This window comes from Empidonax traillii, unplaced genomic scaffold (assembly GCF_003031625.1).
Source record: "Empidonax traillii isolate 1590-97213 ecotype Southwest subspecies unplaced genomic scaffold, ASM303162v1 scaffold340:size591717, whole genome shotgun sequence".
NCBI lineage: Eukaryota > Metazoa > Chordata > Aves > Passeriformes > Tyrannidae > Empidonax > Empidonax traillii.
The window spans coordinates 535274-547822 of record NW_020955533.1 but is presented as its reverse complement, the minus strand read 5'-3'; the positions used below and the strand labels follow the sequence as shown (position 1 = coordinate 547822).

The following is a 12549-nucleotide window of genomic DNA, read 5'->3' as shown; positions in this document are numbered from 1 at the left end:
GAGAATATGCTCAAACCTGAGCTTAAGTGGAGCCCTGGCCCATGAGTGTGGAGGCTACAGGTGAAGTTGCTTAGGATCATCAAGGCTTGTTTATCTTGCCCAGGGCACTACTACTGAGCTCCTTTCTCAGTACAGGCATGAAATCTCTTCCTTTTCATAGCTATAGTGAGAGTTCTGCATATTCATACCCAAGATTAAAAACCGTTTTTTTTTTTTCTCTGAAGTGCAGCATGGAGATTAAAGAAAAAAATCTCTAAGTGTATGAATGGGATACTAAATATTTCTTAACAGATGCAGAAAGTGCTTCTGGGCTGTACTGATGGCAACCTATTCAGGACGAGAAGTATGGGGATTTGCTTATGATTTAAACTCGATGTAGAGAATGCAAACATCTAAACTCCTAACTAGTTCTCAGCAATTAACTGATGGCATATGCAGTCCGATCAGAAGACACCTGAAGCAATAATATCACCTCAAGCAGTTATGCAGTACCACATCTCCTTTACTGTAGCACATTGTCTGTCTGGGAAGAGAGGAGCTAGTGCCTTGGGCAGCTGGGTGCTAAGCTTCTCACCTCTTCAAATCAGGAACCCAAATATAGGAGTCAGATTTTAAAATCTGGCCTACAGTGAGCGAGGGGTGAGGTTAGGACTTGCGTTTGTGGCTTCCTAATCTGCACTTTACCCTTGCATGCAGATTCTACAGCTCACCGGAGAAAGAGATTAAGCAGAAGATATATAACAATGTTGTCAGTGACAACCTTTTCCACAATGCACATGGTTGGGGTATAGTTTTAGTAATGAAAAGCCATTTTACACCTGAGCAAATGTGGTCAGTGAAAAGAGGCATAAAAAAAAAATTGTAGAAGACACTAAAGCCCTGGAATACACAGTCCAGTTAAAAATAGAAATAGACAAACACCTCCCCCATCAAAAAAACCCCTTTTTAAAATGCATACTGTAAATCCCCTTATTATGATTATTACTGAGGGTGGCTAGCTTTCAGATAACAGCTACTTGCACTTGCCCATTTTGAGATGCCCTCCAAAGTTCAAAATGCTACAATACACCCCAAGTGCATCAGTTAAGGGCTATTCATATTATTTAAAGGCAGTCTGAACTCAGCCTCTACCTAACTACCTTTTAACTAACTCGAGTAGATTGTTTCCATTTAAAAATTTAACTCACTCTTTCCATTTAAAATATTTAACTCATTCCTAATCTATATGAGTGCAACGTCTGAAACTGTGGTTCTCACACGGCCCAGCAATCTTTGATCAGGCTAAATTGGAGGAAATATTCACAGCAAGAGCCCCTGGTGTGATTCATAATTAGGTTTATGCTACCAATGAAATAAGCTCATTAAGAGACGTTAAGAATGTAAATATAATTTTGAAATCAAATTGTCTGAAAAAATGTAGATTTGGAAATAGAAGATGAAGCGTGGCGGAAGAACGATGACAGGCTGCGTTAATGCAAAGGCAGAACAGAAGACAACTGATTTGCATAACAGGACTTTAAACCTGAAAATCCTCTTTACCCTCCCTGGAATAATTTATTCCAGATCATCAACACAGGCTTCTAACATGCAGATTTTGTTGAGAGCTGCAGGAGCCTAGCATTTTGAGCCTGAGCATTGAGCCCGATTTCAATCAGGAAAGGCATATTTAAAAACAAAACAAAATCCTCGCAACATACAACAGAAATCCGGTCTGGAAAGAGTGGTACAAGTCCCTGACTGGCATAAAGCCCAAGTGGCAGATTTAATCCTTCTCTTCCATGTATTGGCCTGGGACACGCACTGGCAGCAGTGGGTGGGAGAGTCCTCAGGTCTTTGAACTGGCCTCTTTGATGTGGTATTTGCAGCGGTATTTCCAGCTTGAATCAAAATGCTGCTAGCCCAACTCTGCACCCAGCGTGATTTGACCGTACCCAGATGTGACGTTCCACCCGTAAGATGAAGGCAGCACCTACACCGAGAAGCGGGGCTCGGTGCTAAGGAGCAGCATTTGCTCCTGCTGGAAGCAGTGAGCACGTCTGCTCGGCAACCTCGGCAGCCCCAGTCCTCTGGGGCTTACGGCCATTGCCAGCTCCAAATCCTGAGCAAACAACGGATCCTGGAGCCTGCCCAGCCGGCTGGAACAGAGCTCCCACCGCCAGGCAGAGACGCATTAGCGGGACCCAGACGGTGCCTTTAGCTCTTGCAGTCGCGGGCCTCCTGTTTCAGGGGACACTCGAGAGCCCTTAAACGCGTCGCTGCTTCCCTGGCACGTTGCCGGCACTCTTAAAACCCCTCGCCTAATTCGCAATTAGCGGGGGCTCCGCCTCGCTGGCGGCGGTGGGATGCGCTGCCGGGCACGGCCGGCAGGTGGCGGCCGCGGCCCGCGGAGGGGAGCCCTGGGAAGGGCAACGGGCCCGCGGGAAGGAGGGAGAAACAGCCGGGAATAAACGTGCCTAGCTCTAAAAAGGAGCACTTGGGCTGGTCCGAATGCGTTCGCAAGTCAATGGAAATGTGTGTGTTTTAACTCCAGGGGGCTTTGAAACCGCCCTCTTTGGCGCTGTGTTACCCAATGTTGCTGGAAAGCAAAGTGTGATTTACACTAATACCAAAAAATCAGGATTTCTTTATGGTGAGAGGAAGTATGTGAGACTGCAAGGACCCCTTCCACAGCACATTTCCACTGTAAACAGTTCGTTGGGTACATTGCTGAGAGAAAAAAACCCAAGACTCACAAAAGCTGCCAGCTATACCTGTACGTGACTGCTTCCACTTGTTTGTAAGCACAGATCCTTGTAAGTGGTCCTAAAGCCATCCCACAGTAACACCAGAGGCAGTCAGCCACAAAGGGTATAGAATTTGTTCTGCCCCCTTCATATTATATCTGAAGATTACTTATTTTTGTCTGTAAGTAAATTAGATTGCCTGGCTTTTAATAGAAATTTTATTGAATCAGCCCAGCTGAACACCACTGAATCATGAAAATAAAATTATTGTGTTGCTGAAGGAATATAAAAGGACTCAGAGCTGGAGCTGCTGTCAAAATCCATGCCTAGCTTGGTGGTTGTACCTCATTCATGCTATATGCATCTTATTCGTATTTCACAGAATAGTTTATTAAATACTTATCTTGATTCTACACCTGTTTTCAATTTGTATTGTCCTTTACATCTGAGCAAATGGGATCTAGAAAGGTGCTACAAGTATTTGGAGCTAGAGGATGCCTTGTGAGGAGAGACTGAGGGACCAGCGCTTGTTCAGGCTGCGGAAGGGAGGACTTGGACGATACCTCACAGCAGCCTCCCTGGCCCTGCAGGGAGGATAAGTGTAGTTGGAGCATAGCTATTCCCAGCAGTGCAGGGCAGGAGGACAAGAAACAACAAGTCCATATTGAAAAAAGAGAGGTTCAGACCGAGTATTAGAAACTTGTTCCCCATAAGGGCACCCAGGCATTGGAGCAGGGCCCAGAGAGGTTGTACAGTCACCAACTCAAGAGAGTGGAGTTCAGTACCCAACCAGATCAAACCTAAGCAACTTGCTCTAATCTCACACCTGAACCTGCTGTGAACAGGAGGTCCCTTCCAACCTTAGTGATCCTATGGGTCTGTGAACTTATGATCTTGCTTATCTATCTATCTATCTATCTATCTATCTATCTATCTATCTATCTATCTATCTATCATCTATCTCCTTTTGGTGATATTTGGTGATATTTTGGTCTTCTGAAAGAAGGTAGGTTAGGCGTATTCATAAAAACATGGTGGGGAGGAAATCCATTGTTTGGGAGTTTTTTTGGTGTGTTTTTTTTTTTTTATTTATTGTGTTTTGTTTTGGGTTTTTGTTTGTGTGGTTTTTTGGTTTTTTTTTCTTTTTAAGATAGGATCTTTCTCAGTCTGAAAGACTGCTACATAAAGATCAGAGCATAAGCCCTGAATTTAGGTTGTGTAAAAGTACATTGCTATGATCTATTTTCAATTTGATATAAACAACCTGACAAGTTTGGATGAGAAGAGATAATGTTGATTGACACAATGTAAACACTCAGATGATAAGGATAGCAAGCACCTTCACAATGTTATTTAGCTCTTGCACGGGAGATCAGATTTTAGCAACTTCCTCTGAATTCCACTAGGTGACTACAGAGGCTTCTCACTTTGTTGATACTGGTGATACGGTAAATTCTCTATATTTAAATGAGCATCAGTCATCTCTTGAAAATATAAGCTCTATTTCAAAGGAAAATTATAAACCTGAACCAAAATCATTTAATTTTTTTAGGTTCAATGCCTAGATTCCTTTGCTCTAAAAAATATGAATCTCAGCTGAAAAAAAAAATTCAGTAGTCACTAGGGACTGAGCATAAACAAATCAAATTGGGAAATGTGTTTTCCATGCTGATTGGAATGGAAAAAACTCTAGAAAGTGCATTTGATATGTAATATAATATAGTATGTGATGGTAAAATATGTTATAGGATGTGTTTTTATTCCTGAGAAACAGCTGACTTGTTGACACTGAAGTTTCAGGGGTCAAACAATTGTTTAATGTTTGTTTTTTTTCAGGACTCAGTGTCCTGACATTTTGTCCTGTCCATTACAAAACACAAATTCTACTCTCGTCATTCATTTCCTTTTTTTGTATGTACAGTGCTGAAGCCTTGGACTGTGAAGAGCCTCTTTGTTTCATCCAATTTTTTATTTACTGTGTCCTACCTTGTGCTTCAAAAATTAATTCACAATTTCCACTTATCTAGCACTTCACTGACCTGTTTAAGCGTTTAAAAAGTTCTCTTGCTGCAAATCCGATCAGCCCTTTTAGACCTCATCTCCCACTCAGTGTTGAGAGCCCTTTAAAACAATCAAACTTTTCTAGACAGAATTTAGACTTTTGAGAAGATATCCACCAATCTCCTTTGAGAATCATCCAGTAAAACACATTTGTGAAAAAAAAAAAAAATTTTCTTTAAAAGGGTCTTAATTCTGCATTTCCCCCTCTGAAATATAATTTTTTTTTCCATCTAGTAATCGATCCAGAGTACAAAATTCGTTAAGGCAGTTCTGGTCTATTTTACTGTCAGTACCTTTCAGGTGACCTTCAGTGGTACTGGTTTGGTTTTCATTGCTTTGTTAGTCCTTTTGTTATCTACAGAAAAGGAGACTGTAGTGTGTCAGTGATGGCTTCTCCACTTTGAGAAATAGTGACCACAAACAAACAAACAAACAGACAAACAAACAAACAAAAAAGAAAGTGTCTTTTTAAGTGAGAAAATAAAAATATAAAAAATATGATCCATGGCAGTTCCAGGGGTGAATGCTGTTCTTCAGTCTGTTCATAGTGTTGTTCTGGGCAGCTTCTCTTTTCTTATTTACCTTCATTAAATGAAGGCAGATGCCTTGATGGTTTCTTTGTACCTGATTTGTCGCTTAATCATGCAGACGTATTTCTTTACGCTGTCACTGATTGATTTTAGGGGGCTCTTGAACAAAAAGGATCTGAGCCAAAGTCCATGAAATTCAAGGAGATTTTTTTCCACAGGCTTTTCCTCATGACTGATGATGTTGCTTACCAGGACTGTGATACAGAATAGATGCCTTGAGATTTGGCAGAGAAAATATAATTTGAAACTCTTTCATTCTCTCACTGGCAACACAGATAAGCCTTTGGAAAACATATGGGGACACCTTGCTGCTTGTCCTCTTCCTTGCCAGGTCTATTCTAGAGTTAATGTTAGTTTCCTAAAATGTTAATTGTATTCAGATTTGTAAGAATGAGTATTTTCTGTGCAGACCTGAGCAGATATTTCTGGTGTACTTTAAATGAAATGCTAGGAAGAGTCAAATATTTGCAGTGGCTGGGAGGTAAATCCTAACACTGTGTCTGGTTTGTTACCATAATCCCAATCTATGCAGAGGGGTGAAGGAACATTTTAGCAATGGAAAACAATCTGTTCCTAATCCTTGCTGTTCCCATGGCAGATGAAACAAAGAACAAGAGCAAAGCTAAGCATGAGCATCAATGCAACAGTGTAATGAGATGAACAGAAACAGTTCTTAACATCCTGAAAAAAGTTCAGAAATCATCTGTATAGTGATGCCTTATGTGAATCTGATCACAGAAAAACTAAATCACAAGACTCTGAGGAACCTAAGTACTTTGTGAGAGTCTCAAAAGAACCTTGGTGGAGAAGGGACTTAATTTTCCAGTGCTGTGTTTTCTGTGCCACTGAAAACAGTCTGTCATGATTCTACCCAGCCATTATTGCCACTCGCAATGGTCTCTAGGACTGCAATGGGACTAACACTGAGCTCAGCATGTGTAGGAAAATTGGATTGTGGGCTTACAGCCAAGGAACAGAAATATATTCAAGATGCTGCTGGACAAGAGGGGCTTATTGCAAAGATCTTCATGGCTGAAATACAACATTCTGGAGGCAAAGCTTATCAGGCACCCCCTGACACTTAGCCACCAAGGTGACCTAAGGTCAGTATAAGAGTTTCCTCCTTCCAGCTCACAGTGAATATACCTAGTGAGGCAGAAACCTAAGCCATGCATGACTATATTTTTTGTAAATGCACAGTGATGCAAAATTTAAGAAATCGATTCAAGAATTGTTCTCTCTGCTCCATTAAAAAGTGACATGATGAAAAGAGACTGTGAACCTTGCATTATCTAGGCAGCTAAATCAGGTTTCTATGTGTCTCGTGTATCTGAACCATCTGCTGATCTTAACTGTTCATTTTAATTTGTCAGTACACTAGAATTCTACCAAGCTGATACAGGCAAAAGCAATTTCCATGGAGAAATGCAGACGTCTGGTCATGAGAATGAAATATTTCAGCACTCCTATCACATGTGACAGCTAAGCAAATCTGTCCCTGGTGCTGACTTTATTAAACCTTTCTGTGCTTAGTAATAAAATACTGTCACCTCACCAGTACCCAAGGTAATGGCAGGGGAAGTCTATAAAGACCCTCAGTGGATTCCTGATAACTGGAAGAGGTGTAATATGCACATACTAAGAGAAAAGAGTAATGTAGAGCCATTCAACAATGTGGAGATACTGTGGGGAATTTACAGCCTGAATGAACGTCTCATGTATTTAGGAGCTGCCTTGAATAGTAATTAATAAAGTAGGGTTCAGAATGGAAAGATGAGTGAACCAGTCTCGAGGCTCCACCTCAGACTTACTCTATAGCACTGATGTTATTTAAGCTGCTTTATACAGTGAAATATTGCAATTGCCTCTCTCCTGGGAGATATGAATATGAAAAATGTATCTCAAATGAACTCAATCGAAAAGAATGTATCATGAATTTTCTTCTTTGATGCCAAATTGCTGATCGGATTTAATGTCACTGAACTTTGGAAAAACTCTCTGGTTTTCCAGCATTTCTTTATTCACTGCTATGGGTTGCATGAAACTTTCAAGATAGGTAGAAATAAAAAAAAAAACCAAACCATATTTGTAGAGACATTAAGTCTTACATTTCAGGGCTTAAGTGAAATTCATTACTAGGAGTGAAGAAAGGAGTTTTCCTTCAGCTCAGACCATGCGCTTCCTATGAAGTTTTCTTATCCTTTTGAAAGCTTGGGTGCAGACCTCAACAGAAGGGAGGATACCTCACCAGAGAAAACACTCTTCTGAATTGATTTGAGAGCAGGTAGCTACAAATTATGTCCTCCTGTACCTATTCTAAGGTTAACTATAAAATTGTTCCACTATGAAAGAACAGGATTTAACTGTATTTTCATGCCAGGGAAGACTAAGGAAGAGTTTAGGGTTTTTAGAGACAAGAATATGCCCAACATTTAGCCCTTATAATACCACGTTAAGATGTGATGTAAAGAGACCCAAAGCCAAGCTTTGCCTTATTAACAGTAGAATCTTGGATCTGGAGAGTTTAGACCTACCGACTGTACTTCTCATCGGGTGCCTGTTGTAGTATGTCTCTGCCCCCAGGAGTTCTTATTGCATCTGAAAAGCTAATCTGAGGTGAGTTTTTAAAATAAAGTCACGGTCTTTGGCAAATACGGTTTTGTTTCAATAGGGAAAAAATATTCTGACAGTTCTAAGGGTGCATTTCTCTCAATAAAATGAAATAGAAACTTGTCAGAACCCTGAGGGCACCTGCGCATCCTATTCCCCTGGACCAGCCTGATCCAGGATCTCCATCTATACATCCTACCCATGGGCTCAGGAGCCCCACTGAAGTTCATCCCAGGGCCACATTGTATCTGACCTGCAAGCTGACATTCTGGCCTTACTTTGACTTTGCCCCATCATTATGGACTTCACTTTCCCAGTGATCACTTGTCCTAGTCACTGTCACCAGGCCTGATCCCGACTCGCTGATTTACTTCCCAGTTTCATGTTGGCACTTCAGCATCAATACCGCTGTGCCTGGTGATTTGGGCACTGGGGGAGTGCTAGCTGCCACATTTGGATGTGTCCTGCCTGCCCTGCTTGATGCCTGTCAGAAATATTCTTCTGGCAAACTTCAAAAATCCATTAAATATTTCCAAGTCACGCTCTTCTGACATTTTAATGTGAATTTTTCAAAAATAGAATGAATCAGAACTTTTTTTCTGACATAGTTCTGGTATGCATGTGATACAATATACGTACGCAATATTTTCCCCAGCTTATCTAAGGTAAAGTTAGCAAGGGAATTATCTTTGTAATTAAGCCATTAAGGCACATGATGTCCTACAGAAAGGGGTATTTGGGTAATTAAGCTTGTACAATGGACACCTATTGTACCTTGTGGGTATTCTGACTGGAGACTCTCTAAGAAAATATATGTATTAGTATTTTTAAAATTATAAATGTATTTTAAAACAAATGCTCATTCTTGTTTGTTTTCCTTCCTCTTGTCTCTCACTGATCTCTTCCTATTGTTCCTTTTATATGGAACCTTGTAACATCAGCATCTCTGCACATATGTTATCACAACAGGTTGCCATAAAAGATTACAGAATCATGCAGTTCCTGCAAGGTCACTCAAAAATTTAGGTTGGAATACAGACTATAACACCAGAGATGCTTTAATTCAAAGTAAATTTGAAAAGCAAATTGTGCTTCCAAATTTCCTCAGAGGTAGTACACTTTACAACTGTGGAATCTGCTATGAACTCATCCATGCTGAGCTCAGCTTCAAATGAGTAAACCTTGAAGAAAGCTGCATGTCTTTATTGGAAGTCTCACAGCATCTTTCACTTTATTAGCAATAAAGATTAAAAAAAAAATAAAAGAAAATATAAGATGGAAACAGATTTAGGGTGCAGTCAATGACATCCGTACGTAATAAATAAAAATGCTTGTGTTCTTATGCATAGTTTCTCAGCAGTAGCTTTTCAGGTGTTTCACAGCAGTGATTGGTAACAGTGAGCACACTAGACTTGGCATTTTCTCGTGCCTTTATTGAAAAAAATGAGTCACAAGCAACTTTATTATTCCTCTGGGTCTAATTCATAGGGAAAGGAAGATGGAATAGTGAAGTCACTTACTGAAGTCACAGTCCAGGTCAGTGGCAAAACTGGAAGAAAAGCTCAAAACACCCTCATCATCATCATCATCTAGCTGTTTGTGAAAACACCCACATACAGTAGGAAGACAAGCCTTGTAGCACAAGAATCTTACTGTGAAAAGGATCGAGCCACACCTAGAACTGGAGACCCTTGCAAGAGAGAGAGAGAGGCTATTGTAGCTCAGCAGTTTGACAAGGAGAGTGGGGATTCAGCATTCTGCTTTATGCTGGGGTTTCATGCTGCTACACATTCCTGTAACTTTGATACGCAACCCTGGCATTATCGTTAACTTGCTTAACAGAGTCAAATATGTATGTTGCACAGCAGGTTGCTCCTTGACCACTCATGAAATCAGGTGCTAGAAAATGCAAGATTTGCTTGTTTTGCCTCTTTGCTCTGCAGTTGCAACCACATGTCATTATGATAAATAAAATATGAGAGATTATCTTCACCAGACACTGATTTTTTGCTATCTATATTTTTATAGTAAGTAAGAGGTAGAAAGAATACCTACTGATTCACAGAGTTTTTTAAAAGATTAATTTCACTGAAATACTGTTCTTGAAGAAAGCTGGAAAAGCTAAAGACCAAGGTTAGAGTGTATTCATAGCTGTTTTAATGGAGATGTAATTATCAGCTCTCATATAAGAGAAAACCCATTTAACTCAAGTTAACTCAAACATTCTGCCCCACACTGCAATAAAGTGTTGTAACAGATGACATTCACAACTGGGAGTATACTAGGAAAGCTATCTAGAAAACACAGCTCCTTACTGTGGTATCTCTCTTCCAAGAAGAGGCAAAGAACTCCTTTCCTTTGGGTCTTTGTGCATTATTTCCCTTATGCATGATCCAAAACATACTCAGGTCAACGGGAATCTTTCCTTTGAGTTGAAAGAACATTAGCTCCCAGACAAACATAGCAAGATACTTGTAGAAGTATTGCTAAGGGATGATTTATTCTCTTTTGCATGAATTTGGATGCTAACATTTAGGAAAGAACTATCAAAAGAAGAAATCTATATTCTGAAAGCCCACTCTCCATAAATACTATGGAAAACAACCAATACTTTGTGTCTTTCATTTTCCAGCAGTATCTGATTATACATCAGCAATTAAGAGAAACTTGCAACATCTGCAAAGACAATATTAATATCCCCATTGAGAACTGAAGACATTGGGGAACAAAGAAAATAATTGAGTGTTCCAAAGCTATAAAACTAGAGAGTACAGTTTGATATATTTTGCTATGCATAGCTATTATGTAAGTTATACAGTTCTGAATGCACAGTCACCTGCAACACCACTTTTTATAAGTTTTTATGTGATTCAGATTGTCAGACATCGATGCATTTTGTGCACTTAAATGCTAGTATTTTCAATTTAGTGGAGAAGTTTACAAACATAATGTTTTTTAATAGATTCCAAATGAAATAGTGCATATGCAATTTCTTTTACCCACGAGAAAAGAAAGGAAAAAAATCAACAAAAGTTTATTGTGAATAAAACTGGGGTATCTATTGTAGTTCTTTCCTACCCATATATGATAATGACTTTCCTGTTGATTTTGAGATAACTACCCTGAGGAATAAAACATTGCAGCATTTACTCTGTTACAAATGTATAGTTTTTGCCTGAGTAAATGCTGCAGGTTTGGTCCCTTGCTTGTTTTAGATGGTCTTTTTTAAGCTCAGAAAATAATTTTACTGAAATTGCTAGAACTTTTGCCAATTATTTCTCTGGCAATAGGAAAATAACCATTCTTAAGCAGTACACAGGAGACAAGAAAAAACACGTAACTTACTTTCCCCTGGTAGTTTCAAAGCTGGGTGCTTTGGAGTTGGCATCCTGCTGGGTGCTGATGATGCCAGTGCTGTGGGAGGACTGCCTGATAGATCTGTTCCCTGGAGCTGTAGCCTGGCTTGTAGTGACCCCTTGCTGGAGAGGGATCTCTCTAGCATCGCCTTGTAGAGTTGTTCCTTTGCTGCTGGATGAGCTTCCCATCTTGTCTCTGTCAGAGTCTCCATCACTTGACTGTGTTGCAGGGGTAGATGTTGTCAGACTGGAAATTTTCTTCACTGCTTTCATTCCCGGAGTCTTGCCTGAAGATGCAAAAGGAGGTCCCTGTAAGTTGCTCACTTTGTCAAGGGGTGACCTCGTAACTGTGGTTGAAGATGGAGTCAAGTCTGAGTGACTTGTCTGGGTTTCACCACCTTGTCCTGTGGTCCAGAGCTTTCCTGGAGTGTTAAATCCAATGCTGCCACTCTGTAAGTGCAATAGGAGCAGAAAGAAGATGATCTCCTTCATTCTGATGGTTTGTAAATGCTACGATATATCTCACATTTATTTCCCCAATAAGAAATCCTGAAGCTTCTCCCTTCTCCTGAGCTGCTACTCATACAGTGAGCCTACCCAGAGGATGCCCTGGCAGGCTTTATTTTCATAGAAAGGAAACAGGTTTTGGTGTTTCAAAACTGACTGAGGAAGCCTGGTTTCCTGTTTCTGTGGATTCACCTTCAACCTGTGACCCCTTGGACAGTGAGAACCTGGCAGCCTATGTGGGAGGGAAAAAGAAGTTTCTACAGAAGGCAGAGGATAAACACTAATGCCACAGTAGAAATGTGGAAAAATATGTACTGTGAAGTAATCCTGAGGGATAAAACCTGAAACTATTAGCTAGTTTTCCTTTCACATGTGCATGTGCAGAGAACTCATGTGCCCTTTGAATGGTTCATAATCATGACCTTGTTATTGAAAAAGGTTTAGCAAAACTGGTGTGCTACACAAAGCTGAGCATTAGCTCAGTGCCTTCTCTTTTTGTTTAAGCACACTGCTGCCAACAGTGAGGACCTAAGCAAGAGGTTCACACTGTACCCACCATTGTACCATAGGCCTTCTAATGTAATGATTTACGTGTGGTCATTGGCAATTTATGCCTCATCCTATCTCTGTACTTCATAATGATGTGTATGAAGTATTTCTCTAGCATTGCCCATAGGTGTCTGGTGTCATTTCAGATTCTCC

The 12549-nt window shown here is 40.3% G+C and overlaps 1 protein-coding gene across 1 annotated transcript in view; it reads right to left on the bottom strand.

Annotated features, from left to right (window-relative positions):
* The window catches only part of MMRN1 (multimerin 1), a 46312-nt gene extending 34398 nt beyond the window's left edge, over positions 1 to 11914 (bottom strand). Inside the window, exon 1 of the mRNA XM_027892174.1 lies at positions 11330 to 11914. Within this exon, the coding sequence (XP_027747975.1) occupies positions 11330 to 11832 (503 nt within the window). The 5' untranslated portion in view covers positions 11833 to 11914. The remainder of the gene's footprint in view (positions 1 to 11329) is intronic.
* Positions 11915 to 12549: the final 635 nt, after the last annotated feature.